Consider the following 25,988-nt stretch of genomic DNA (forward strand, 5'->3'; position numbering starts at 1 on the left):
TTGCTACCACTCGCAAACAACCGCTTACACACAATGCGCAACATCGCCTTCACCGTCTCACGCCAGCTCGCGGCGCGCACCGCTGCCCGCCAGGCTCCCGCTCCGTCAGTCTCTGACCCGAGTCCCTGCGCCGTCTGGCATCGTTCGAGGGATGGCAGGGTAAGACGGGAGACGCAGGAATGCTGATTCACCTTGTTGCACACAGCTTTGCCGCCCAGCGCCTCTTCCACTCCTCGCCCCGCTTCCTCGCCGACACCGGTCTCCCTCCGACGACGTCCGAATCGTCGATGGGCACCGACCGCGGCAAGTCTCTCCCCGTCGACGCAGAGGAGGGCGCGCAGCAGCCCACCCTCAACAAGACCGCCCAGACGACCAACACCTCTGCCTCGTCGGCCGTCAACGACCAGGCTGACCCGGCGCACCCGAACAAGGCCGGCGACGAGAGCGTCGCCGCGCACTCGCGCGGCCAGCCTTCGACCGCGAGCGACTCGCTCAACGCCAAGGCGGGAGCGAACCCGCTCAAGCCGGGCGGAGCGCGCGGATACCACTCGAGCGCTGTCAGGCGCGACGGGACCAAGAACGAGGGGTCGGTCGGGATCGAGCACCAGAGTGCCCAGCACCCGGGCAAGTCTGATATCGAGCACCTCGAGAACCCCTCCCTCAGCGAGGAGATTGTCCACGCCGACCGCGACGCCGCCGACCCCCTCAAGAAGGGCCCGTCGGCTGCAGGTGCCGCTGGCGCTGCGTCGTCCGCCGCTGAGCAGGTCAAGGACGCCGCGAGCAAGGCCGCCAACGCCGTCAAGGACGCCGCGTCGACCTTGACCGGCCAGAAGCGCTCTTACCACTCGTCTGCCGTCCGCCGCACGGGCGCAACATCGAACGAGGGCTCGAAGCCGGTCGAGGAGCAGTCTGCCCAGCACCCGGGCAAATCGGGACACGACCACTTGGAGAACCCGTCGATGAGCGAGGAGACGGTCCACGCCGACCGGACGAAGAAGGACCCCTTGCCCGACAAGAAGAAGGCCGGCAAGTCGAAGAAGGGTGGAGACGGTACCTCGAGCGTGAGTCCCGCCGGTCAGCCGAAGGAGAAGATCGAGGACCTCCCCGACGAGGAGGCGACTCGCCGTTCGGTGCGCCTGCGTTCCATCTCTCGCCCTCTTCCCGTGTCTCGCTGACTGGGTCCTCGTTCCGCCGCCTTACAGATGGAGTCGGCGAGTCGCCTTCAACTACTCTCTGGAATGTTGTCGCAGAACGAGTCGCTAACCCTTTCCTCCGCTTCGCAGGCTTGAACGACCTTCGCCCGCACCCACGCTTGTCCCGAACTACCATCAAGAAATAAAGTAGTGCACATTGTACATTCTAGCGGCTGCAAAGCATAGTCTGCCTCCCAGCGAGGTTTGTGAGGAAACGCTCATCCAGTTCCGAGCGACTCTGCTTTCCGCTCGCTTGTCCGCCTCGGTCTTTGCGGTAGCCTACTCCGTACTCCTTCGTAGGATTACTGGCAGCCTCGCCAGATTTATCGAAGGTCGCGAGACGGCTCGAGCCCTCCTTCGCCGAGAGCAGTCGTCGAAGTGCTCATCGCAACCGACACGCTCTGCTCGCCTGAACGCGCTCTGAGTAGCACACACAGCTGCTGTAGAGCCCACCTGGGCCACCCAAGTCGCGCCATACGCGATTCCCCTCCTCCCACCACTTCGCTCATCCTCACGGCTCAACAACACCGTACCTCGTCACCACCCACTCGAGGGCGGCGAGCGACACCCTGAGAGGCGAAGATGCGGCTCTACCTCCCCTCAGCAATACGCGATCCCCTCCTCGGAGCCATTTCCCGCCTCGAGATCAGCTTTGACGTCCAGGTGTCGCTCAAGCGGGTCCGAAGGTATGGGTGGAAGTGGAGCAGGGATTGGGAGTATGCGGTGGATCTGGCGGTGCGTTTTGGTTCCTCTCTTTCGAGCTTGTACGGGTTGAAAAGGGAAGGGGGCGGGTCTTGGCGAGGAGAGGAGCGGGGTTTCGCTTCCTGCGGGGCTGGCGAATGGAGTTCCCTTCGTACGAGGAGGAAAAGGAGTCTAGGCGGAGATGATATGCGGTCCTGCGAGACGGTGGAAGTCGCGCAGCGTCTTGCAGCAACCACGACCTCTCCTTCGCAAAGCGAAACGAGGCACAGCGCTGACAGTTCCTGCCCATCATGCAGCTAGCCCTGCTATCACTCACAGTGATGGCGCAACCCGTCTTCTTCAAGCTCTTTCTCGTCGCGGCCTACACCACCGCCCTCCTCATCCCCTTCACCTCTCAATTCTTCCTCCCCGCAACCCCCATCTTCTCCTGGCTCCTCCTCTTTTACTCGTCCCAATTCATCCCCAAGTCGTACCGACCACACATCTGGGTCTCGGTCCTCCCGACACTCGAGTCGATCCTCTACGGCGCCAACATCTCGGACCTCCTCACGCGGTGGACGAACCCGGCTCTCGACTTTCTCGCGTGGATCCCGTATGGAGTCATTCACTTTGTCGCGCCCTTTGTCGTCGCCGCCTTGCTTTGGGTCTTTTCGCCGCCCGGCGCCGTCAAGTTTTGGGCTGCTGCCTTCGGATACATGAACCTCGCGGGCGTCATCATCCAGATCGTCTTTCCCTGCGCTCCTCCATGTGCGTACGAGGATTGCGGAGGTCTCGAAAACTCTGCTGACTCGTTCGGTCTTGCAGGGTACGAACTTCGCGAAGGCCTCGTCCCCGCCAACTACAACATGCGCGGCTCGCCCGGCGGTCTTGCGCGCATTGACGCCCTCTTCGGTGGACACGGCTACGAGACGACCTTCTCAGGTGCTCCAGTGCCCTTCGGCGCCTTCCCGAGTTTGCACGCTGGCTGCTCGACGATGGAGGCGCTCTTCTTGAGCCACTTCTTCCCCAAAGGGAGGCCGTTTTACTGGCTATACGTGTTTGTCTTGTATTGGAGCACGATGGCAAGTCGCGTTCCGGCGTTAGCAGCTTGTTCTCCAGGACTGACACGATTCTCCTCCCAGTATCTCACGCACCACTACCTGATCGACCTCGTCGCCGGCGGCTCTCTCACCTGCGCCTTCTTCTACTACTACCTCAGCAAGATGCCCGACGAGCTTCGACACCCTACGACGCCCGTCGCGCCCTACCGCGCGCGCGCCTCGTCCTCCGCCATCCCGCTCGACGAAGAGTCCGGTCTACCACGGACGTTCGCGCACACGGCGGCTGGGAAGGCATCGAATGGGCATGCGAATGGGTATGGAGGGTGGGAGTCGGACGATGCCGGTGCGAGCGAGGAAGACGATTTGGCGGAGGAGGCGAGGTTGTTTGGTGGGGAGGCGGGCGCGGCACCGGTGCGGGATAGCTTTGATGTGCCGCTCAAGGGTGATATGAGCGCGGCGGCGCGGACACCACGGCGGGATTGAGGGCGCAGTCGGGGGGCTCCGTGACTTATTTCTCTCCTCTCTCTCCTGCGCTTACTCGTTCCTTCCCCATACCTCTCGCGCATAGATCGCAATCGCACTGGCATTGGGCTTACTGTGACGTCGCTTGCGAGCGTCTGGACGAGGGAGAGCGGACGATGCACGAGTCCGCGGACCTGCTTGCACCCGAGTACCCGACGACGGTCTCCCCGACTCTCGCCCTCTTCCATCCGCTCTTCATGTTCGCCGGATCTCCCACGTCGTCCTCTGATGCTCTGATGGCACGCATGATTGCTTATGACCGCGCCGGCAGCGCGAACGGCGATTCATCCTGCGGAGCGGAGGGAGCAAAGGAAGGAGAGGGTGATTCGAGCGGGACCGCTCGCATGCGTGCCGATCCGGGCGAATGCGCGACCGATTGTACAATTGAGGGCGTTCGTTTCAGGGCCCGCAGAAGGAGAATCACGGCAGGACGGAAGAGCTTCTCAGGATGTTTTCCGCTGTTCTGTTTCGCTGCAAAACCGGGAGCTAACTTACTCTTCTTTGACTGGCCAAGCTTGCCTAGCGCCGCTGCGGTCTCTGCATGGCGACGGCGCTAGCCTGCGTCCATTGCGGCGGAATGGTTCGAGCCGAAACTCGCGGAGGGAAGGCATGGCACCGAGGACGACGCTGCCGATTCGACGCGAGCCCTTATCGGGGGAGGGACAAATCTTTTCGAGCGGGCGATTCGGCGGTTGGAGCGTGGGCCAAGGCTGCCGATTGGACCTTGCCTTGCAGCGACACTCGCTCCTCTTCTCTTCCTCCTCTCCTCACCTCCGTGCGCCTCCTGGGACCCTGCTTTGCGACTGCATCTTCCTTCTCCTACTCTCGAGACACCCGACAAAAGAACCCCTCTCGTGAGTGCAGCTCGCCTCGCCCGCCTTCCCCTTCGAGGCGCGCGCCCTTATCTTCCGCTAACAACCCGCTTCTCTCCCTCGCTCCTCGCTCGCAGTGCGGCTAAACCATGCCCAACGTCACCTACACACCGGACGGCTCGCTCGTCGCGACATGGGACCCATCAGCGGGCACTGCTGGCGTCGCGACTTGTGCGTCTCGACGCCGTTATCTCGAGGCGAGATCGCCCGATACTGACCTTCTCGCGTCCCGCTCTGCAGACAGCACCGGCGACATGGCGTGGATCCTCGTCGCTGCGTGTCTCGTCATGATCATGGCGCCCGGCGTTGGCTTCCTCTGTCCGTCCTCCTTGCCGTCCCGTCTTTTCGCCTGGACTGGAGACTTACGACCTCTCTGTCGCAGACTCGGGTCTCCTGCGACGAAAGAATGCGCTCTCGATGCTCTTCTTGGCGATGGCGGTCTACTCGGTGCGTCCGCTCTCGCCGATAAGCGTGCGAACCCGGCAAACTGACCTTCTCTCCTCCTGCAGCTCATCACGATCGAGTGGTTCTTCTGGGGCTACTCCCTCGCCTTCTCCGAGACTGGTTCCAAGTTCATCGGCGACCTCCGTCACTTCGGCCTCATGAACGTCCTCGACGCGCCGTCGCAGGGCTCGAGCAAGATCCCCGCCCTCCTCTTCGCCTTCTACCAGTCCATGTTCGCCGCCCTCACTCCCGTGATTGTGAGTGCTGTCAGTATCCTCTTAATTGTCACATGCTGACCATTGCGTTGTGCAGGCCGTCGGAGGTGTCGCCGAGCGCGCTCGCCTTCTCCCCGTCCTCGTCGTCAGCTTCCTCTGGGCGACCATCGTCTACAACCCGGTCGCGTGCTGGACCTGGAACCCGACTGGATGGGGCTACATCAATGGCGTCCTTGACGTGAGTCTCCTCGCTCGTCCCGCCAACTTTGCGACGAAACTGACCAGATCCATCCTTACAGTTCGCCGGCGGAGGACCTGTCCACATCACCTCCGGCACCGCATCGCTCGTTTGGTCCTTCTACCTCGGCCGTCGTCGCGGGTACGGTACCGCCAAGCTCGCCTACCGCCCTCACTCGGTCTCGCACGTTATCCTCGGCACGACCCTCATCTGGTTCGGATGGTTCGGCTTCAACGGCGGTTCTGAGGTCGCCATGAACCTTCGCTCGGTTCAGGCTTCGATCGTCACCAACGTCGCTGCCGCTATGGGCGGAATGACCTGGATGATCATGGATTTGTGCGTTCTCCTTGCTGCCCGGGTTTCTTCTGGCAGCTTGTACTGACCGCACTCTTTGCTACCGCAGCATCTACACTCGCAAGTGGTCGGCCGTCTCCCTCTGCTCTGGCATCCTCGCCGGTCTCGTCGGTGAGTTTCGCATCCGGACCTTCTCGATTCGCCTTGCGCTCACACACTCTCTGGACAGGCATCACCCCTGCGGCAGGATTTGTGGGCACCCCCGCCTCTCTCGCTATTGGTGCTGTCGCCGCCATTGCGGCCAACTTCGCGACGGGCCTCAAGGTCCTCCTCAAGATCGACGATGCAGTCGATGGTTTCGCTCTTCACGCCGTCGGCGGCTACGTCGGCAGTGTCCTCACCGGTCTCTTCGCCGACTCTCGCGTTGTCGAGTTCGACGGATACACGGCGATTCCCGGAGGGTGGATCAACCACCACTACGTCCAGCTTGGCTGGCAACTCGCTTCGGCAACCTCGATCCTCGCCTACACCGCTGTCATGACCTACATCCTCATCTTTATCGTCGACCACATCCCCGGCTTCAAGGTCCGCTGCTCGGAGGACGACGAGATCATCGGCATGGACGAGTCGCAGACTGGCGAGGTGAGCCCCCTCTCGCTTCCTTTCCACTAGACCTTGCGCTGACTCGCTTCCTCGCACAGCACGGCTACGATTACGTCTCGATCCGCCGAGACCTCGAGGACGGCCCGCTGTACTCGGAGAAGGACCTCTCGCGCACTCCCTCGCACTACTCGAGCGAGAAGACCGCGCACCACACCCCCGCCGCGGCAGTCACCGAGACTTCGGCACGCGAGGGAGCAGCGGCGCCTGCTCCTGCCACGACTGAGCACGCTGCGGTCTGATCGCCTCCAGCAACCTTCTCCGCTTTCCCTTGTGTCTAGGTCTTCGTTTCTTCCCTCGGTTTTAATCGCTTTAGAGTTGTCTCCCTGCATTGGCAGTGTCGTTTGTTGCCAAGGCGCTCGCCGCAGAGCAAGGGCAGCGAGAGCAGAACTCACCGCGGAGCAGTCTCGACTCTGGCTTGAACGTGATCTTACAACAGCGAGAAGGTCTACGGTGGACTCTACAGCTCTACATGAGGTTGGCCGGCCGCGCCAGGCGTCAGCGGCTCGATGCGGATGCCAAGCGGTTGGACGGGTGGAGCAACGGGTCTTCCGAGCAAGGGTGCCCAGTCCGCCGCCGAGTCGGGTAGGATGCCCATCGAGCGGCACTTCCAGAGTCCGACGGCGACGAGGGCGAACTGGCAGAGGACGTAGACGACTTTTTGAAAGAGGAAGGACGGCGGATCCGCTTTGCTGTGCGCCGCCTTGGCTTTGACCGCCGCATCGAACGGTGCGAAGACTGCGCAGGAATGGAGTGAGCTTCACGTCGACTTAGTGAGGGAACATATGAAGGCGAGACTGACCCTGCTGGACGCCCATCATGCCGCCAAACGCCTGCTTGAAGAGGAACCACACGCTCATGATGCTGAAGATCTGGATGCCGCCGCCGGTCATGTACATCATGAAGGCTACCGCGGCAACAAGGCGATTGGAGGAGAGCGTGGATTGCGAAGGGAGTCGAGCGAGAAGAAGGTGTGGAGGGGAAGTTCGAGGTCAGCGAGCGCCCGCAGCAGCGAAGTCGGCTGGACACACCCTGCATCGGCACATTCTTTGCTGGCGCAAACGCGAGCTCCCACGCCTTCTGCTGCCGCAACGCGTCGAGGTCGACGGGACTTGGCTTGATGAGGGATGTAGCGTTCTTCGTAGACGGCTGCGAGCGGCGAGACTCGGTCAGCAGGCACAGCGCAGCTCAAGAAACCTCCTTCGCACCTTGACTGCCAGTGCAGGCGCAAAGCCAGGCGGATCCGCGACCTTGACCGTCTTCGAGGTCCTGGTGGGGGAGCGACGGGGTGTCAGCACGGCGGACGACGTGGGCGAGGGTATCAGCATGTGCGCACAGTGTAGCAGTGTAGTCTAGAGTCCAGCGATCCATCCTGGCGGGGAGAGGGTTTTGCTGGCAGAGTCCAGCAGCAGGTTCGTCCGCGACTTCACCCTCGCTCCCGCTCTTCGAGCTCGTACCGCCTGCTAGACGTAGTGCTCGAGTCTGCTGTATCGGCTACGACTGCTCGCGCCGCTCCCCGTCCTGGATTTCCCACTCCTCCCTTCCTCATCCAGGCTGCCGACTGCTCTCCGCTTCCTCGACCATGCCTGCCGAGTCGAAGAAACGACCTGAACCTCCTTCCGAAGCCGCACAGCGTCCGCCGAAGCGCTCCCGCGTCGACCCTCTGCCTGGCAACCCTCTCTTCTTCTACCGAGAACCGAAGGACACCATCCAGATCTCGACATGGAATGTCGCCGGCCTCGAGTCGTGCAACGCCGAGAAGTGGAATGTGCGTCTCCTCCATCGCCGACGTCGGAGTCTGCTGACATCCTGTTCCTCTCGCCGCAGTTCGGTTTCCGCTTGTATGTCGAGGCAGAGGATCCGCACATCCTTGCCATCACCGAGGTGCGACCTCTTTCTATTCATTTGACGCGTGCCCTTGTTGACGGGAAAGCCTTCAGGTCAACGAGAAGGACGCCGAGGCTGTCTTCGAGTCGCATCCGAACTTTGAGTTTCTCCGAGCGCGATATCCGTACCGGTACTGGTCGCACAGGGTCGCCGTTGTCAGCAAGCTCGAGCCTCTCGCTCCACCTGTCTACGGCTTTCCCGAAGGCAAGAAGTACGATCCGGAGGATGCGCGCGCTCGTGAGTCTTGCGTGTTCGTCTCGCTTTTCGCCGAGCTGATCCTGTGAACGGCACAGGCGCAATTACGCTCGAGTTCAAAGAGTGTTTTCTGCTTGCCACCTACGTCGTGAACGCTGGCGCCGAGTTCAAAAGCCTCGACAAGCGAAAAGACTGGGCGGCCGACTTCGAGCCGTACATCCGCAGCCTCGACGCGAAAAAGCCGGTCATCTGGACAGATGCGTGCCGCCTCGCGCTTCTCGTGCCGCCGTAGCTCACGCTCCCTGTTTCGCAGGCGACTTCAACGTGATTCGAACGATCACGCCCGACACAACCGAGTCGAACGATTTGCAGTGGGGAGCGCAGGTGTTCGGCAAGTACTCAGGAACGAGTCAATTCGAGCGCGATGCGCACGAGCGACTGTTGGGCGATCAGCCATGGCTTGAGAACCCGAGACGGCCTGGTCCGAAGTTCGTGGACGTGTGGCGCTTGATCAAGGGCGAGAAATGGCGGCAGTATACGTGCGTTAGTTCTCTGTTTTGACGCTTGACGGAGCTGACCCGCTGCATCACCAGGCACTCGAGCAAGAAGGTCGGAGGCTGGCGTCGTGCGTTCTCTCCCCTGACCTCCTTTGGAAGCGGCTGACGCTTCTTGCTTGCAGTGGACGGCTTCATTGTCTCCGAGCGCTTCCTGCACAACGTCCGCAAGTGCGAGATCCGGCAAGAGGTGGGCTTGACGTCCTGGTCCTCCTCGCCTCGCTTCGAGCTTACTCCAGTTTCCGCAGGTCAAGAGGCAGTTCTGGCCACCGAAGGACAGCGTCGGAAAGGGTGCGCTGTCAGATCACTGGCCCGTTTGGCTCAGCCTCGAGATGGAGGAGCTGTAGACATTTAAGCCTCTCGAGTAGTCGCGGATGGCTGAGAACTGATCGCTAAAGTTACAACGATGCGAGAGACGAAAGAGGAAGCCTGCGAGATGCTGCTGATACTATGAACTGATAAGAGAGGGGGGAGAGAGCGGAAGTGCGACGACGCTTACAGGCTCGCGCGCTGCGAGCCCGACATGAACCCGGCAAAGTACGCGTTGAGCGCCTCGAAGCCGTCCTGGTCGAAGCTGACGACCGCACCGACGTAGCCGTCAGGGCGGACAACGACGATGCCACCCTTGTCGGTCGAGATGCCGTACTTGGCGTGAAGGGCAGCCTTGGCGTCCTTGCCGACGCGGCGGTCGTAGATGTCGTCCGAGTAGATGTGCTCGCGGTAGATGCGTGCGTTGTAGGGAAGAGCCTCGATCTGGTCATGCGAGACGGATCAGCAGGAGTCGCGGGCAAAATGGGCGAGGAGCTGCGACTCACGTCCCACTCGGTGTGCGGCGTCGCGAAGATGTAGAGGAAGTCGAAGAAGGGGTTGTAGTTGGGCTGCGGAGGGGGGAGCCGAAGTCAGCAACTGAGCTGCGAAGTGATGCCGCGAAAGCAAGCGTACCTCGCGAGAACCGCGCTCAGGCTCGATGTGTCGTGTCTCGTGGGTGTTGAAGACGATCGACGACGAGACGCCATTCTTGGGGCGGTACATGTTGAAGAAGGAGGAGGACGAGTCGAGGAACTTGTCGAAGGAGGCGAGCTTCGACTTGGACTTGTCGTAGTCGCCGGCGAGGACGTGGATGCTGGTTATGCACGAGTGTCAGCAAAGGATCGAGGAGAGACGACGGCCAGTAGCAACGCACCGGAAGGCGCCATTCATCTTGACCTCCTGCTGGATGCGGACCTGGTTGGCGTCGATGGCGCGAGTGACCTTGCCGGGGAGGAGGCGCTGGCCGGCGGTGAGGTTGCTGCCCTCGGGGTTGAAGACGCCCTTCTTCGGGTAGTTCTTGACAAGCTCCGAGTCGGGGAGGGCGTTGAGCTGGTTGGCGAAGTAGATGGCGCCGCATCCCGAGGTGAAGAAAGCGTTCTTCTTGAACGTCTCGATGAAGAGCTCGGGGTCGACAGCGCCGCGAGCCTTGGCCTTGGTCGCGTCGGCGGTGAGCTGGTCCGACTTGGGCGAGCGGCCGGAGAAGAGTGTCGAGTAGGCCTTGTCGAACTTGAGGAGCTCCTCGGCGACGCTCTTGCGCTCCTGCTCGTAGGTCGGGAGGAGGATGTCGCGGCTCGCGACGCCCTTCTCGACCATGTTGAGCTTCCACGCAAGCGAGTACATATCGAGCATCGAGATGTTCATGCTGCGGAACAGGTCATCGTCAGCTTGAGTTGCTCAGGAGTGAAGCCAGAGGCAGACGCACCCTTGACCGGCCTTGGGCGAGTGGGTGTGGGTAGCGTCGCCGCCGAGGAAGACGCGGTGGTCGAGGGTGTAGTTCGAGGCGATGCGCTGGCCAATCTCTGCAGGTTGAGCGTGTCATGAAGTCAGCATCAGAGCGAGATGGCTAGAAGCGGCAGCGCGACTCACGGTAAACGGAGAACCAAGCAGTCTTGCCAAACTCGAGCTGGAAGGGCTCGAAAATCTTGCGCGCGCGGGACTTGCAGATATCCTCAGTCGCGTCGCGGCCGTAGTGCTTCTGCTTGCCGTCGGGGCCAGCCTCAGCCTGGAGCTGGACGTAGAGGCGGACGAGGCCGGCTTCGCGGGGGATGACCATGATTGAGCCGTCTGAGCGAGAGTGGATGAGGCACTTGGACATGATGTCGGGGAAGTCGGTCTTGCTGTGAGAGGGGAGCGGATGGGTCAGTTCGCCGAAGAAAAGCACAGTTGGGAAGGCCAGAGGAAGAACTCACGCCTCGACGTCCATAACACCCCAGATGATGTCGGACGCGTCGCCGAGCATGCGAATCTTGCCCTGCCACTCGCCGTCACCGACCTGTCCGCCCGAGATGGCACGGCGAACGAGCGACTTGGCGCCGTCGACACCGAGGAGGTACTTTGCACGAACGGTGAACTGCTCGTTCGTCTCGCCGTGGTGGAAGGTGGCCGAGACGGGGTACTCCTGCGACTCGTCGGTCGAGCAGGTCTCGAACTCGTAGGGGCGGAAGACGTTGCCGTGAGGGGCGGGCGCCTTCTTGTTGGCGGGGAGGAGGGCGCGGCGGGCCTCGATCTCGTCGAGGAAAGAGCGCTCAATGAGGCCCTGGTGGAGGAGGAGGGTGTAGCTGCAGGGTGGAAGAAGTCAGGACGGGTTGCGCTCAGGAATACGAGTGGCAGGAGGCGCACTTGTCGACGACATCGATGAAGTCGGGGCAGGAAGGAGCGCGGGAGGTACGGGCGAGCTTCTCGGTCTCGGTAGGGTCCCAGAAGGAGACTGCAGAGCGACAGGATGTCAATCTAAGGATCAGAGAATCGAGCGAGAGGAAGTTGCGCACCCTCCTGGACGCGGACGCCCTGGTTGATCATGCGCTTGGCGAGACCGGCCTTGCCCTCCTCGTAGGGGACAGCGCCAATGTTGCGGAGGACCTGTCGAGCAGCAAAGGATCAGGTTCTGCTCGAGTAAAGCACCAGACGCGCTTGAGCGCCATCGCACCTCGAGCGTTCGGGGCTGAATACCGTCAGCGCGGCCAGCCTCGGTAGTCTTGGGACGATTGTCGACGTGGAGAACCTTGAAACCGTAGGTCGTGAGGCAGAGGTCGGCCATGCAACCCGCAGGCCCGGCGCCAACGATGATGACACTGCGAGACGAAGAAGACGATGGTCAGTTACTAAGATAGCGATGTGTGCTGTTTTTCGACCCCGGACGCTTCCCATCGACGCAGCAGAGGATCACGAGACGAAAAGCGAGGCGACGACGTCGGATTCCGCTCCTCCTCCTCGTGCTCCTCAAGGTTGAAAAGGGTTGTAGGGAATGCAGACTCACTCGTACTCCTTCTCGGGGCGGATCTCAGCCTTGGAAGCCTCGGTGGCAGCCATTGCGTTCGGTTCGGAGATGAGGAAGTGGAGGGAGAGCGGGAGAAGTCAAGCGGGCTCTGTGCTGGTGCGTGGGCTGGGTAGAGCGGGTCACAGCGACGAAAGCAGAGCGTAGGAAAGTGCAGAACGACGAGAGAAGCGGCGTCGAGGCGAGCGGATCTTGTACTGAGTGGGGGCGGACGGCAGCGCAAAGTTCTACCGGAGCGGCTTTCCTTTCCGCATACATCGAGGACTACGAAAGCAATACAAAGCCAATTGTAATCAAGTGTAATCCCCCTCGCGATGGCTCGTCCGGTGCCGAATCCGAGGGGATTCAGGAGATCGATCGCCGGCCGCAACGAAGTTGTTCCGCCAGCGCGTCCAACGCGCCGTCGAGCACCAGCAGCGGAGCCAGGAAAAAGCAGCGGCGGGACAAGAAGTGGAAGTGGGAGGAAGAGTCGGTTCGACCGCGACAGCTCTCGGGCAATCCGCGGAGGCTGCCTCCTCTGCCTGCTACGCACACTGGACTCGAACGTGATGCAATAGGGCTACAGCGCAGGCTGCTGTGGACGCAGTCGTCGTTGATCTACACGCCGCGAGAGTCGACGGGCTCGACGAGGTGCATCACGACCTTGCCGCGCTGCGTGTTCTTGTCCTGCGACGAGACGACGAGCTGGTCAGCCTCACTCCCAGACGCAGAGGGCAGCGTGGTCACACCTTCTCGACACTGATCTCGACCTCGACCTTGTCAAATACGCCGATGGTGACATTCTTGCCGGACGGCGTCGGGACGTGGATCTCGTAGCTGTCGGCGTCGTAGTCGTTGTCGCGCTTGAACGTGACGAGGCCCTCGAGACCGAACCTAGCAACGAGCAGCGTGAGCACCGAGCCTCCGAGGAGAGGGAGACTGCACGCACTGCGAGACGAAGACCGCCAATCCGTTCCTGAACGCGCGAATGACGAACGCCTCGGCGCGGACCTTGCTTCCCACCTTGCCCAACCCAGCCTGCTTCTGCGCGTCCTCCTCCCTCCTTTGAATCGCCAGCGCGACGTAAAACTCGATACTCGCGCGCGCGGCACCCTGCGCACCGCGGTGGCGCTTGTTGACAACCTCGAGCGTCTTGTCCACCCATGCGCGCGTCTGCAAGCCCGTGTGCAGTGGCAAGCCGGAGATGGCGGCGGAGAGCTGGCGGTGGACGAGGACGTCGGCGTAGCGACGGATGGGAGAGGTGAAGTGCGTGTAGATGGGCGAGGCGAGTCCGTAGTGCGAGAATTGCGATGCGGGCAGCGAGCCGGAGCAGAAGTATTCGGCGGAGAGCATGCACCGGGTCGCCATGATGCGCACGAGGGTGTTGAAGGCGGGGAAGGCAGGGTCCTTCGGGCAGGAGCGCATCTGGTCAGCATAACCGTCGTACGAACGGCTGGTTGACTCGCAACGCACCACACACTTGTCGAGCGAGTCTGCGAGCGCGCCCGAAGTCGAGACGTCGAGCGTCATGCCCCTCCGCTTCTGCAACACGTCCTGCAAGACCTCAAAGTTGGTCTTGGGCGGCGGTGCGTGTCGTCGCAGCACGGCGGTCTGCGGGAACTGCTTGTAGATGCGCTCGGCGACCGAGATGTTGGCGAGCAACATGAACTCCTCGACGAGCGAGTTGGTCTCGAACAGCTCCTTGTGCTCGACATCGACCGGCCCAGACTGCTCCGACTGCTCGAGGTGGATCTTGACTTCGGGCGAAGCGAGATTGAGCGCGCCAGCGGCCATGCGCTTGGCCCTGAGCTTGATCGCAATCGAGTTGAGCAGGCGAATGCCTTCGGTCAGCGGGTCGTTCAGCGACTTGTCGTCCTTTCGTCGCTGCGCAGCCTCATAGGTGAATGCCTCCTTGGACGCGATGACCGACTTGGTGAAACGGACGTCGACGATGTTGGCGTCGTCGTCGAGTTCCTACGAGTCCGCGAGGGATTAGAGTTCAGCTCCTGAATCGCAGCTGAACGCAGACGCCACGCGTAACGATAGCACGATAGCGTTGTGCGTCAGTACGCGAAGCAGACGATACGGCAGACTCACCCAGATGACGCTGAAAGCCAATCGCTCGACATACGGCCTCAATGAGCACAAGTTTGTTCCGAGCAGCGACGGCAGCATGTCAATGCGCTTGTCGACGAGGTAGACGGTTGTGCCGCGCGATGCGGCTTCGGCGTCCATGGGATTGTCGGGGTGGACGAAGTGCGAGACGTCGGCGATGTCTGCGAGAGTGAGAGTCAGTCGGGGGGCATTGCGGGTTGGGCGGCGGAGGAAACGCTACGCACGAACGCCAGCTTGGATGTTACCGTTCGGGAGACGCTTGGCGTGAAGCGCATCGTCAATGTCCTGGCAGCCTGCAAACGGGAGGTCGCAAGAGCGTCAGTCTACCGCTCATCGGCCCATAGCACCGGGCGCTTCGCCGCGAGAAAGAGGCGCTGGTACATGAGTGCACGTATGCGGAAGAAGACGCACCTGGCGGGTCGATTGAGCAAATAATCTCGTCCCTCAGATCCTCCCTGGCCCTCCACACGTTCTTGACGTCCGCCTCTCCCTTCGGCGGCACAACCCACTTATCTCCCTCCTCCGGCAGGCAGCTCAAGATAGCGCTCGAGAACGGCCTATACGGGACCTCCCACTCCTCCAACAAACTCTCCACCTCGCCCTCCTTGCTCCCGACTTGTCCGAGAACGCGGACAAAGTGGCCCTCAGGGTAACGCGACGTGATAGGCCACCTGTCGATTGAGACGAGGAACTTTTGCGAGGCGAGGTGGGCGGCTTGACGGGTTAGGAGGCGGATGCGAGGGAGGGTTCGTTGGACGGGAGAGGCGAGGACTGTGACGGAGGCGGAAGAGGTGAGAGCGGAGGGAGGGAGAGAGGCGCGGTCGAGAGTGCAGACGTAGGGTCGGAAGGCGCGCTTGAGGATCCCGACGACTTTGCCTGTGGGCTGTACTTCGCGCGGCTTGGTCGTTGGTGCGGCGGCGCGGTGGAGCGAGCCCTCGGTCGGTGCAGTAGTCGAGTCGCCTGACTCGGCGACGGGGTCGGCATCCGGGTCGTTGCCCTTGGCTGCGAGAGGGATGCTTCGTAAACGATGAACGCAGGAGAGGGGATGGGCCGAACGCACCATCCTCGTCCACAACTTCCTCGCCGATGCTCTTCCATTCGCTCTCCGGCAAGACTTCGACCACGACGAGGTCTCCTGCGACAGCTCGGTTCATCGACTCGAGGCCGGCGAGGAGGATGGGCTTGGGAAGAGAAGCGGCATTGACCGTAGCCTGTAGAAGAGACGCTCGTCAACCTCAGGTCGGCCTAGGAGGGCAAGAAGGTAACGTACCTCGCGGAAGTTGTACTGGCTCGGATTAAAGTGTCCCTGAACAAACTTGCCCGCCTTGACGCCAGCCTGCAAGACGCTCGTCGGCAAATGCTCGGCATACAACGCCGCGCCCTTTCTCCGCCCGGCTCCCGCAGCATCCCTGTCGAGACCTGATCCAGAGACGGCAAGGAGGTCGACGAGCGATTCTTGTTGCGAGGCAGGGAGGGAGGAGACGAAGTCTTTGGCGGTGAGGGCGACGAGGCCGTCTGCGAGAGCGAGGGACAGGTTGGCGGCGTCGTCGGTGAGGAGGATGAGGGGTGCTGAAGCGATGTCGGCAGCAGAGAGGGCGGGGCGGGAGGACGATGTCTTCTGGCGCTTCGCAGCGGGACCGTTCGATGAGCCGGACGAGAGGATTGCGGAGTAGTACGACGCCAGGTGGCGGATGGCTGCGCGTGTGTTCAGACCGTCAGCTCAAGTCAACGAAGGCCTGAAGGAAGAAGCTTCGCACCTCGGTCGTTGCGGTCGTTCGGACTCTCGCCGTCCTTGCGCTCGAGGAAGGTCTCCTCAATCGCCTCGTTCCAGACGGTCCACCCGCGCTTCATCTTGCCCTTTCCGCCGGGGATCTCGAAGTCATCGTCGACGAGCGTGCGGAGCTTGTTGTACAAGGGCAAGCTGCGATGCCTCACCTCGTCGAGAACAGTCTGGGCGACAAGCAGCGGGGCGGGGAAGGCGGGCGAGGCGAGCAGGTCGAACTGGTGGAGCACTGCGTTCGTGTCTGGTACCACCCAGGCGAGCCCGTCGGCGAGTTTGGGCGGCGGAGGGAAGTCGCTCGCAGGGCGGAGGTAGTGCTCGCGAACAACTGCGGGCAGCGTGCGAGCGTGTCAATCCAGCTGCACAACGTAGCAGACCACCCGCAGTCCGTCTCCACCGCCCCGGCCCGCGAGGAAGCGGCGACTCACCTCGCTGCAGCTTGCCTCGAGCTGTCTTGCGGAAGTAGCACTCGTCGGCGGCCCCTCCGTGCGATGCGGGCCGCTTCTTGAGGATGGTGATGGTGCTGGGAGCTCTGTGGACGTCTGCCATGCTGCTCAGCCGTGAGCGCAGTGACACTTGCTGGCGAGAGATGGGTTCGCTGACAACCGCTCACTCGCCCTCGCTTGGCTGGTCTGGCTTTACTTGCTGTCGACTGTATCGCTATGGAACAGCATCGCCCGCCCATCTTCACGCTCCCACCCGAGGTGCGTCCGCTCACTCGCTCTGCCCTCCACTCGGACTCGCTGACGCCTCGAGCGCCAGATCCTCGTCCACGCACTCTCGCTGGGCGATCCAAAGGCAGCAGCAGCGTTCTCGCAGACCTGCCAACACGCCCACGCACTGTGCAAGAGCTCGACGCTTTGGCGGGCCTTGCACAACTCGCTCTTCGACTCGCCGACCCCCACCTCGCATGCCGAACCCAGCTCGCCATCGACCGCAGCGTACGACTTTGCAGAGGCGACGAAGAAGCGAACAAGGGCAGAGACGCTGCTCGACCGGCTGTGCGAGAGGGGCGAACCGATACCACCAGCAGACCTCGCGATTCTCCTCAAAACGCTAGTCGACGCAGCACATGCACGGCCGCCTCTTCCCGCGGCTCTTGCAGTACCTGAGGACAATGTGGACGATGACTTTGTGGTCCCGTCAAAGCCGAGCGACTCGCTCAACGAGCGATGGCTCCAGCGAGTCCTGTCCGCCCCCGGTTCTTGGACAGCCGCAGGACCTGGCGAACCCATTCTCGCCATCCACCCTTCCTTCTCTCGCGACTCACCCTCAGCCCGCAACCTTCGCTCGTCCAGCGTTTCAAAGGAGAAGACTTCCTCGACGCTCGAGTCCCTCCTCATTTCGCAACTGGCCTCGCACCTCCACGTCCTCGCAACTCCCTCACCTCTCGCCTACGCCTCTCCCTCGATCCGCGGCTCAGCAAAAGAGATTGTCTACGAACGCGTCAACTACCTCCGCCCGAGCTTCTTCGGACCGTTTATGGGGGACGGGTCGGGCCGAGTCGACTGGCGCAAAGTCGAGGCGATCGCGATAGTCATGGGTGCGAATCTCGAGGACGCGCAGGCGCTTGGGTGGGGAACGGACCCGTTCGATGGAGCTGAGGACGACGAAGGACTCGAGGAGGAGGAGACGGTCGTCCCGCGTGGTTGGGGAGCGACGAGACCTCTCTCAGCCGGTCCAGGCCAGCCCGACATCTTCAACGCGCGCAAGCACCAAACCGCACAAGCACACGGAGCACGTCGTCCGTCCACCACGTCTCGCGTGGACAAGCCCGCTGCAGACCCTCGCGACTGGGCAGGCGTAACGACGCACGAATACCGCGGCACCTATGCCTTCCTCCACTACCCGACCTACCACCGGTGGAACTACCACCGCTCGTCGTTCTGGCCGCAGTCGCTGACGGACGAACACGAAGCCGTCGGCGACTGCATGAGTCTCTTGTTCGAGCTCTTGCCCGAGGGCGAGTGGCCGGATGAGATTGATGTGGCGGACTTGAGCGCCGAGGCGGCGGCGGAGGTGATGGACGACGATGAGGACGATGAGGACTGGCTAGGCGAGGGCGGAGGGAGCACGAGCGGGGAGGACGGTGACCGGTCGAGCGACGCGAGTGGCGACATGTACTTCACGGAGACGGGTGCCGCGCACGCCGAGTCATCGCAACGACAGAGTCCGCCTACTTCACCGCCGGAGGACGAGGCGGATGACAACAGCGGTTCGAGCACGCCTCCTCCGCTATCCGCCTCGCAACTCTCGAACCTCTACTCTTCCCCCTACCCGGCTTACACAGACCGCGCTCTCCCGCCACTGCCTCTCTCGCCTCTCACGCCGCCGACTCGCCTCACCAACACGTTCCGCCCCTCCACCACGCCTCCCTCGAAGGCCCCCTCCCGTCCTCGACTCGCCTTCACCGGTTCCTCCGAGCCACTTGCCTTCCGCGGAACCTTCACCAACGCCGGACATGGTCCCCTGAGCGACCGCTCGGTCCGGGGCACCGTCGAATGGATCGAGGAAGACCAGTGCGCGCGCTACAATATGGTCATCCGCTATGGCGGCGAGGACCGCTGGAGCATGAATGGCGTGCAGCCGGGTGGACCGAAGTCGAAGATGGGCATTCTTGGGATCTGGAGCTGTGCGGATCGGAGCGAGGAAGGACCGAACGGGCCGTTCTGGTGCATTGGTCTCGCTCTCATGCGCGAGTGCGTGTGTGCTAACGGTCGCTCCGCTTCGCAGGTACTGGCCGCACGTCGCGAGGCCCGACGCTTAGATTCGATTCCTGCACGACGTTTTCAACAGCAACTCTGCGTACACAGCGCTTCACGGACTCTTTAGATGGACCTCATTCACCCCTTATCTGTAGCCTTTCACTCTCTCCTTGTTCCTAGTTTCCAGTCTTGTCGTTGTTTAGACCTCATTGCAGTGCAGAACGTTCCGTCCCCGTCACGCCAGCAGATGCCGTCAGGAGGTCGAGAGGAGTCGAAGGGGGAGAAGCTGGCGCGAGAGGGCATCACGAATCGAGCTGCGTTCTCCTGCGCCTCCCTTATCCCAGTCGCCTTCTTGTACCAGGTCTCGCCTTCGCCAGCTCGCTATGGAGCGTGCATGACTTGCGACCGCATCGACTGATGAAAATGGACGAGGCGAGAGGCGACAGAGGGTGTGGGCGGCTGCGGGAGTTGGCCCAGGCAATAGCAGCAGTGCTTGTCGGTCACGACCGGCAGCACAAGAGCCAAACGTGCGAGCGGGAAAAGCTGGCGGGGCGAACCTGGCCTCCACGCCTCGCGAGGAGGACCTCGTCGCTTCCCTCCCTCACCCTACAACCCTCTGAACAGGTGCGCACGGGCCGTACCGACCCCAAAGTGGCTTAGCACAGCATTGCGCACCGCTGCTCTGCGCCCACATGCCAGCGTCCAGCGCTGTCGACCTCTCCTCCTCCTGAGCGAGCGGAACGCGGCTTCTTGTTGCTGACCTTCCTGTACCTCGTTCTGCCCATTGCCGCCATCAGAAAGGTGAGCTCGACATCTGACGCCTCATCCGCTTGTCTCCCGCTCTCCTCGTAGCGTTGCTGACCGTCCTCTCCCTCGTCCCCCTCGTCGCTTTCTCCGCACATTCCTATTCCTCTGCCATTTACCGCTTAACCTCCTCGGCCGCTCAACACTCTATTCTCCGTCCGCATGTCATTCTCGACCGCCCCCTCGACTACAGCATGTCTGCCCACGTCCTCCCTCCCTTCCGTGCCGACCACATCGGCTCGCTCAAGCGTGAGTCCACTTCTTCCCTTCATCGCAGCCTTCATCGCAGCGGTCGGAGGCTGACTCCCCTCCCGCGTAGGCCCCGCCGAGCTTCTCGCCAAGCGCGCCGACTACGACGCCGGGAAGTGCACCCGCGAGGAGCTCAAGGCCGTTGAGGACGAGATGATCCGCAAGGAGGTCAAGCGCCAGCAGGAGCTCGGCATCAAGTCTGTCACTGACGGCGAGTTCCGCCGCCACATGTTCTGGGGTGCGTTCGCTTCCCTTTCCTCTCTCCCTCCTGACTTGGCTGACGTCTACCCTCCGCCGTCCGCAGATGGCTTCCACAACAACCTTGAGGGCATGACTGTTGTTAAGAACCCCGGTCGCGAGCTCTTCAAGATGTACGTTCCCGACGTCAAGGCGTTCTTCGAGGTGAGTTCCGCTTGTTGCTAGATCAATTCGGTTGGAGACTGACGTCGCATGCGGCACAGTCGCACGCCGAGAAGCCCGGAGACACCATGATCTGCACTGGCAAGCTCGTCCGCAACAAGCCCATGTACCGGTGCGCCGATTCCAGCCTCGAACGCTCGGCTCTCTCGCTGACCCGCTTCTCCGCCATACAGCCCCGAGTTCGACTTCATGAAGACCCTCGTCAAGCCCGAGGACGTCAAGAACATCAAGTTGACGCTCGCTGCGCCCGAGTACGCCCTTCCTCGGCTTCTGACCTTCCCAAGCTAACTGCTCGTCACGTCACGCTCAGGTGGTACCACCTCCGCCACGGCGAGCACGCGTACAACCGCGAGGTCTACAAGACCGACGAGGAGTACTTTGGTGACCTTGCCAAGGCGTACCGTGAGGAGCTTGCCGACCTTTACGAGGCTGGATGCCGCAACGTCCAGTTCGACGACCCTCTCCTCGCTTACTTCGTGAGTCCGCCTGATGCTCCTGTACCTAGTTGCGCAGAGTCTGACGGGTTTGTAATGCGCAGTGCGCCACCTCCATGCTCGAGGGCATGAAGGCCGAGGGCACCGACCCCGCCAAGGTCCTCGACCAGTACATCAAGCTCTACAACGACTGTATCCGGGATGCGCCGTCCGACATGACCATCGGTCTCCGTGCGTCGCGCGATTCTTGGTGCCAAGTGGTCATCGGCTGACTTGCTGTTCGTCTCGCTTGCACCGGGCAGACTTGTGCCGCGGTAACTTCAAGGTGCGCCGATAATCTCACAGCGTCTCAGCTGCACCAATACTGACGGAAGCTCACGTCGCGCAGGACGGCATGCACTTCTCCGAGGGCGGCTACGAGCACGTCTCAAAGAAGATCTTCAACGAGCTCAACGCTCACGCGTACTACCTCGAGTACGACACTGAGCGTGCCGGTGGCTTCGAGGTGCGCACGCCGTCGACCGGCAGTCGAGCGCTGGCTCACCCGCTCGCCCTCGCAGCCCCTCGCCGACCTCCCGGCCAACAAGACCGTCGTCCTCGGTCTCTTGACCTCCAAGTTCCCCCAGCTCGAGAAGAAGGACGACCTCGTCAAGCGCATCCACGAGGCGGCCGACTTTGTCGCCAAGAGCTCGAACCAGACTCGCGAGCAGGCTCTCCAGCGCCTCTGCTTGTCGTGCCAGTGTGGCTTTGCCTCGCACGCGGAGGGCAACCCCGTCTCGTGCGTACAGAAGCATTTACTGACTCCAGAGCATCACTGACACATACATCCCTTCCGCAGCTACGACGACGTACGTGTAACAGGCTTTCCTCCATCTCCTCGACCAGAACTGACCTCCTTCGTCTGTCCGCCCTGCGCAGGTCGCGACCAAGCTCGGGCTCGTTGTCGAGACGGCCAAGGCTGTCTGGTCGGACGCCTAAACGGGTCGCTCGTCGATTTTGATACCCTTCTGGTCTCCTGGGTCTCGTTTTCCTCGCCTCGCTCGCATTCAACATGTCGTTTTCAGTCCCAAAAAAGTATCGTTCAGTATCTCCCCTGCATCAGTCCTGGCAATTCAACAATGCCGTCCCAGCCCTCCTTCGAGCGAGTCTGTCGTCGCCGCCGTCCCCTTGCAGCCGCGCTTCGCCTCCTCTCGCCGACGCAACTCGCTCACTTTTGCTCTCGCCGCCGCTGGACGCGCTCGCTGCGTGTGCACACTCGACGAAAAGCTCTTGCACGTCTGCACCGAGCCCCGCCAGCCCCGTCCAAATCGCTCTCGTCGTCGACGAGCCACGACTCGCTCTTCACGCGTCGAGCACGCGCGCGCCATCCCGCCTTCTCACGGCTTGGGGGACCGTCCAGGACGTCGTAGGACCCATGCAGCAGCCAGACTCGCCGTTCCAGACGGGCTCACCATCCGCGTCGCCGTTTGCGGGAGCGCAGCACGCCTCGATGGGTCAGGCGGACCGAACCGCGTTTGGGACAGCGGGCGCGCACTCGCCGATGCCGCTGAGCGGAACCAACACGCCTGCGCCGCTCTCGGCGGGCAGTACGGGGTCAGGGATGGCGGCGCACCAGGCGAGGGACACACCGGGAGTGGGCTTGTCGCCCGTCGATCCCTTCGCGCATCTTGTCGGAGGCAACTCGTTCGCGGGGGGCTCCATTGCGGCTGAGATGCAAGGGAACGGTATGTTTGATGGCATGGGCGGCGCCAGGCTCGACAAGGGAAAGGGCGTTGCGCGCGAAACGAGCCTCGAGGGCGAGGGGGACGAGGAGGAGCGGCAGAAGAAGGTCGAGCGCGTCCTGAAGCGTGCCGAGGCGTCTAGGGTGAGCTTGCGACGCTTACATATTCCTGCAAACTCACGCGACCGGACTGACGCGGCTCCTGCTCCTGCAGCTCGCGCGCAACTTCCGCAACCGCCTCGCTCTCGCTTCGTTCAAGACGCAGCGTGGATGGCAGGACGTCAAGCTCGATATCATCGAGCCTCACATGCAGCAAGAGTCGCTGCGCCGCAAGCAGCAGATGCAGAACACGCCAATCGACCCGAGTTTGCAGCACCAGATCGCGCAAGGTGTCGGTTCCTATGGCCAGCCGCAAGCCTACGCGCCCGCCTATTCACCTCCGACTATCCAGCACCCTCCTCATGGTCATCGCCACGTCCCCGAGTACCAGCAGCACATGGCCGGCGGCATGGACGCCGTCCTCGACGCCAACGCAGGCGCAGGACCTTCGTCGCACCCGAACAAGCGTCCTCGTCTCGACGGCGTTGCAGGCGGCGGACGCCGCTCAGGCGATTTGTACAGCGGCGACGCTGTCTACGCGCCGCAGCCTCAGCCGACCTACTCCTTCTCGCCTTACGCGACCGACAACGTCTACCAACCCAAACCTTCCTTGTCCGCCTCGCACTCGTCGACCTCGACGCCGCGCGGTCAACACGCGCAGGAGGGCCGAGCGTCCTCGTCGCGTCGCCGTGCAGGCCACGCCGAAGCCAAGTCTGCCTCTCCCGCCGTCTCTGCCTCGCCTCGAACCCGCACCCGCACTTCCTCTCGCCGCGGATCACCCGCCAAGCAGCCTCTCTCGTCCAACGATCCGACTTTCTCGTCTTTCGTCGACGCCGCGACCGCCTTGACTGGCATGGCGAGGGCGCCTTCTGACCCGTCTGCTGGCAGCGGGAGCGACGAAGGCGGCAGCCAGCCTCACGCAAACGGCAGCGTCGACCCCTTCTCCGGCCACGCCCAGCACCCGCCTCCTCGTCCATCAACGCCCGAACGGCAGGTCGTCAAACTGCCTGGCGCGCCCGGCGTCAACGGCAGCGGCGACGGAGCGGCCGAAGGCGCAGCCGAGCTCATGCTCTACCTCGCCGCGTCGCCTTCGCCGGTACAGAGCCGCAAGACGGTGCCGAACACCACGATGGGCGACGGGATGAAAGGTCGCAGGCTGTTCTCGGGCGGAGACGGCGGCGCGAGTGCTGTCTTTGGAGGGGACCTGAACAGTCTTTCGACTGCATCGTCGTCAGGGGCGCTCGAGGACCCGTTCTCGACACCGACTGAGCCGTCCAAGTCGACCTCCGCCGCATCGCTCGGGATCGGCGCACCCGGTACACCAGGTCGACAACGCCAGCCGAGCCTGAACGGCGGATGGGAGAGCTTCATCAATGCGAGTCCGAGCCCGAAACGGTCGAGGCGGAGTGCGGCGGCGGCGAACAAGTACATCTCGCATGGGGCGGAGGAGGACTCGCCGCCTCATGGGGGGACAGGAGGAGGAGGCGAAGCGCAAGCCGCTTGGTGAACGGACATCTTGGTAGTATTGATTTGCACAGCTGTCGTCTTGGTTCCGTCTCTGGTCGTTCGCGTGAGTGTCGGCATGCGTGAGAAAGCAAGAGCCTCCTTCATCGCTGCTTGCTTCTCCTCCCGAGTAGAAACAGCCTGAAGATGCTTGCGAGTTGCGCTACGATTACAACAGACAGTGACGGAGTGAACAAACGGAAACAGAAAGAGCATGCGAAATCCGCCTCGACACCCTCTGCTCAACCGATGGGAGCGCTCACGCCGACTCCAAAGATGGCGAGGACGGCTTGGCGGAACGTCGCTACGTTGTAGTCAATCATCGCCGAGTGTTGGTCTTGCGTGTGCGGTCGAAGGAGCGCGACGAGCGAAAGGTTCCTGTGGCCGAACGCAAGGCAAGGTCAGCTCCGGTCAAATCGACGCTTTGCGCGACTCACTCGTTGATGCTCCACTGCGCAATCGTCGCTCCCGTTCCCAGCCTCACCTTGCTATGCGGCAACCTCCTCGTCACCCGCTTCCCCTCCAATCCGCCACCAACACTGCTCGCAACGCTGACTGGTCGTCCGGCACCCGCTTTCGCAGGGGATGAGATAGCCGACGATGGTTTTGAGGCAGCTGTAGAGGACTCGCGTCGACTGCCCGTGGCGGAGGGGGTCGAAGAGGATGAGACGTCGCGGCCCGTCGAGCGGGAGAGAGTGCCGGCCCGCGAAAGGGAGGTGTCGCCTTGTGCGGGCGGGAGTGACAGAGCGGGCGTTCTGCGAGACGTCGGAGGTCAATCGAGCTCAGGAAGCTGAATCCGGCCGCGACGCACTCGTAGAGCTGGGCAAAGTCGCCGACCAGGTCGAGGTAATCGGCGCAGATGACGTAGGTCTGGTTGTCGAGCGGTGCCGAGTCGGTCGCAATGTAGATCTTGGACGCCGTCTCGAAGATGAACGCCTTGTCCATCGAGCATTGCTGCGACAAACGACTGGTTAGCGCGAGTTTCCAAAACTCGATCAGAGGTCGGCGCACCTGACACAGCAAGTCCAGCAGTCGCTCGAGCATCGCCTGCTCCGGGATGAGCTTCTGGATGACCTTCGACAGCGCCTCATAGATGGACGTGTCAAAGACCGAGGTGAGGTGGTAGAAGACGTTCATGTTCGACTCGAGCTCCGGCGACATGTCGAAGAGCTCTTCCGTCAGACGATCCCGCAGGTTCTGGAGCGTGTCTGTGCGGGAGCAAGGGTGAGTCGGAACGCCTCGTCTCGATGGTCGCGCGGCCACTCACCTAATCGGTAGTCCTCCGACATGCCATCCACCTTGTGCAGGAAGATCTCAAACTGGATGCCCGGGTTCGCCGTATACGCCTTGTGCATCGTCACGCTCAACTTCCGGATCACGTCATGCAGCGTGCTCTGGGCGTCGAGGACAAAGATGACGGCGTCGGTGTCTTCGAAGGAGAGATTCAGTTGCTCCGGATCGAGTTGGCCGCCGGGGAGGTCCCACATCCGCATCGAGAGGAAGGAGCTGTGAACGAAAACAAGTCAGTCGGACTCCAGGGCGAATGCCAAGCAAGAGCGGAAGACTCGCTTGATATCGTCCGAACTCGACTTGTTCGTCTTCTCGATGAAAAGCGTGTCGTTCGGCGCCATTCCCTCGAAGACGACCTTGCGAATGCTCGACTTGCCGCCGCTGCGAACGGAAGAATCAGTTCAGCGAGCGAGTTGAGGTCCTCGCGAGCGTCCACAACATCGCGTAGTCGGCAGCCGTGTCGATTCACGGCAGCGAACAGCTTGGATGGTCGGATAGCCCGCTCGCCTCCACGCAGGAGTGCACACTCACCTCCTGGGCCCCATCAACAACACTCGCGGCAACCTCCTCCCCTTCCCATCCACCGTCCCGTCCTGCTGCGTGCTCGGCCCGGCTACTGGCGAGCCTTGAGCTGGAGACACCATCTGCGCCGTGCCGTATGTCGGCTGGGGTTGCATCGTGCGGGACGAGGACGGGTCGAAAGCGGAGTGATGAGAGTTGGTGGAAGGTCGGGAGAGCTTGGGGCGGGCAGAGCAGGGCGTGGCTTCGTA

At 62.3% G+C, this 25,988-nt stretch overlaps 11 protein-coding genes across 11 annotated transcripts; 7 read left to right on the top strand and 4 right to left on the bottom strand.

The window, feature by feature from the left end:
- Positions 1-33: 33 nt before the first annotated feature.
- RHTO_01678 (uncharacterized protein) lies at positions 34-1,289 on the top strand (the record flags this gene model as incomplete). Its single annotated transcript, XM_016415359.1, has 3 exons — positions 34-104; positions 206-1,130; positions 1,284-1,289. 3 exons carry the CDS (start codon positions 34-36, stop codon positions 1,287-1,289), a joined length of 1,002 nt encoding a protein of 333 aa, XP_016272737.1.
- A 486-nt stretch (positions 1,290-1,775) lies between these two features.
- On the top strand, positions 1,776-3,418 carry RHTO_01679 (inositolphosphorylceramide synthase; the record flags this gene model as incomplete). The annotated part of the gene is made up of 4 exons (XM_016415360.1): positions 1,776-1,928; positions 2,192-2,642; positions 2,700-2,929; positions 3,017-3,418. 4 exons carry the CDS (start codon positions 1,776-1,778, stop codon positions 3,416-3,418), a joined length of 1,236 nt encoding a protein of 411 aa, XP_016272738.1.
- Positions 3,419-4,418: 1,000 nt separating this feature from the next.
- On the top strand, positions 4,419-6,422 carry RHTO_01680 (ammonium transmembrane transporter; the record flags this gene model as incomplete). The annotated part of the gene is made up of 9 exons (XM_016415361.1): positions 4,419-4,500; positions 4,570-4,647; positions 4,712-4,776; positions 4,839-5,030; positions 5,086-5,226; positions 5,288-5,562; positions 5,630-5,691; positions 5,750-6,162; positions 6,222-6,422. 9 exons carry the CDS (start codon positions 4,419-4,421, stop codon positions 6,420-6,422), a joined length of 1,509 nt encoding a protein of 502 aa, XP_016272739.1.
- Positions 6,423-6,640: 218 nt separating this feature from the next.
- On the bottom strand, positions 6,641-7,551 carry RHTO_01681 (ER membrane DUF1077 domain protein; the record flags this gene model as incomplete). The annotated part of the gene is made up of 5 exons (XM_016415362.1): positions 6,641-6,918; positions 6,983-7,087; positions 7,212-7,329; positions 7,389-7,449; positions 7,517-7,551. 5 exons carry the CDS (start codon positions 7,549-7,551, stop codon positions 6,641-6,643), a joined length of 597 nt encoding a protein of 198 aa, XP_016272740.1.
- A 211-nt stretch (positions 7,552-7,762) lies between these two features.
- Positions 7,763-9,163, top strand: RHTO_01682 (protein of exodeoxyribonuclease iii family; the record flags this gene model as incomplete). The annotated part of the gene is made up of 8 exons (XM_016415363.1): positions 7,763-7,948; positions 8,008-8,064; positions 8,121-8,304; positions 8,361-8,519; positions 8,576-8,801; positions 8,856-8,887; positions 8,942-9,006; positions 9,065-9,163. The coding sequence occupies 8 exons, from the start codon at positions 7,763-7,765 to the stop codon at positions 9,161-9,163; spliced, it is 1,008 nt and encodes a 335-aa protein (XP_016272741.1).
- Positions 9,164-9,311: 148 nt separating this feature from the next.
- Positions 9,312-12,155, bottom strand: RHTO_01683 (phenol 2-monooxygenase; the record flags this gene model as incomplete). Its single annotated transcript, XM_016415364.1, has 11 exons — positions 9,312-9,569; positions 9,632-9,694; positions 9,759-9,939; positions 10,000-10,488; positions 10,549-10,645; positions 10,713-10,963; positions 11,036-11,404; positions 11,466-11,553; positions 11,615-11,705; positions 11,773-11,917; positions 12,103-12,155. The coding sequence occupies 11 exons, from the start codon at positions 12,153-12,155 to the stop codon at positions 9,312-9,314; spliced, it is 2,085 nt and encodes a 694-aa protein (XP_016272742.1).
- A 562-nt stretch (positions 12,156-12,717) lies between these two features.
- RHTO_01684 (exosome complex exonuclease DIS3/RRP44) lies at positions 12,718-16,543 on the bottom strand (the record flags this gene model as incomplete). The annotated part of the gene is made up of 11 exons (XM_016415365.1): positions 12,718-12,786; positions 12,849-12,993; positions 13,049-13,506; positions 13,573-14,073; positions 14,197-14,375; positions 14,439-14,507; positions 14,626-15,216; positions 15,275-15,425; positions 15,485-15,909; positions 15,972-16,322; positions 16,423-16,543. The coding sequence occupies 11 exons, from the start codon at positions 16,541-16,543 to the stop codon at positions 12,718-12,720; spliced, it is 3,060 nt and encodes a 1,019-aa protein (XP_016272743.1).
- A 113-nt stretch (positions 16,544-16,656) lies between these two features.
- On the top strand, positions 16,657-18,826 carry RHTO_01685 (F-box domain, Skp2-like domain protein; the record flags this gene model as incomplete). The annotated part of the gene is made up of 2 exons (XM_016415366.1): positions 16,657-16,698; positions 16,757-18,826. The coding sequence occupies 2 exons, from the start codon at positions 16,657-16,659 to the stop codon at positions 18,824-18,826; spliced, it is 2,112 nt and encodes a 703-aa protein (XP_016272744.1).
- An 871-nt stretch (positions 18,827-19,697) lies between these two features.
- On the top strand, positions 19,698-21,584 carry RHTO_01686 (5-methyltetrahydropteroyltriglutamate-homocysteine S-methyltransferase; the record flags this gene model as incomplete). Its single annotated transcript, XM_016415367.1, has 12 exons — positions 19,698-19,752; positions 19,823-19,990; positions 20,057-20,154; positions 20,214-20,278; positions 20,346-20,423; positions 20,483-20,648; positions 20,711-20,837; positions 20,909-20,931; positions 20,995-21,111; positions 21,167-21,384; positions 21,445-21,454; positions 21,525-21,584. 12 exons carry the CDS (start codon positions 19,698-19,700, stop codon positions 21,582-21,584), a joined length of 1,185 nt encoding a protein of 394 aa, XP_016272745.1.
- A 436-nt stretch (positions 21,585-22,020) lies between these two features.
- Positions 22,021-23,932, top strand: RHTO_01687 (transcription factor Nrm1/Whi5; the record flags this gene model as incomplete). The annotated part of the gene is made up of 2 exons (XM_016415368.1): positions 22,021-22,470; positions 22,541-23,932. 2 exons carry the CDS (start codon positions 22,021-22,023, stop codon positions 23,930-23,932), a joined length of 1,842 nt encoding a protein of 613 aa, XP_016272746.1.
- Positions 23,933-24,170: 238 nt separating this feature from the next.
- Positions 24,171-25,895, bottom strand: RHTO_01688 (Ras-related GTP-binding protein C; the record flags this gene model as incomplete). The annotated part of the gene is made up of 7 exons (XM_016415369.1): positions 24,171-24,306; positions 24,366-24,683; positions 24,740-24,882; positions 24,940-25,136; positions 25,196-25,434; positions 25,498-25,599; positions 25,750-25,895. The coding sequence occupies 7 exons, from the start codon at positions 25,893-25,895 to the stop codon at positions 24,171-24,173; spliced, it is 1,281 nt and encodes a 426-aa protein (XP_016272747.1).
- Positions 25,896-25,988: the final 93 nt, after the last annotated feature.

This window comes from Rhodotorula toruloides (genome assembly GCF_000320785.1).
Source record: "Rhodotorula toruloides NP11 unplaced genomic scaffold Scaffold14, whole genome shotgun sequence".
Classification (NCBI taxonomy): domain Eukaryota; kingdom Fungi; phylum Basidiomycota; class Microbotryomycetes; order Sporidiobolales; family Sporidiobolaceae; genus Rhodotorula; species Rhodotorula toruloides.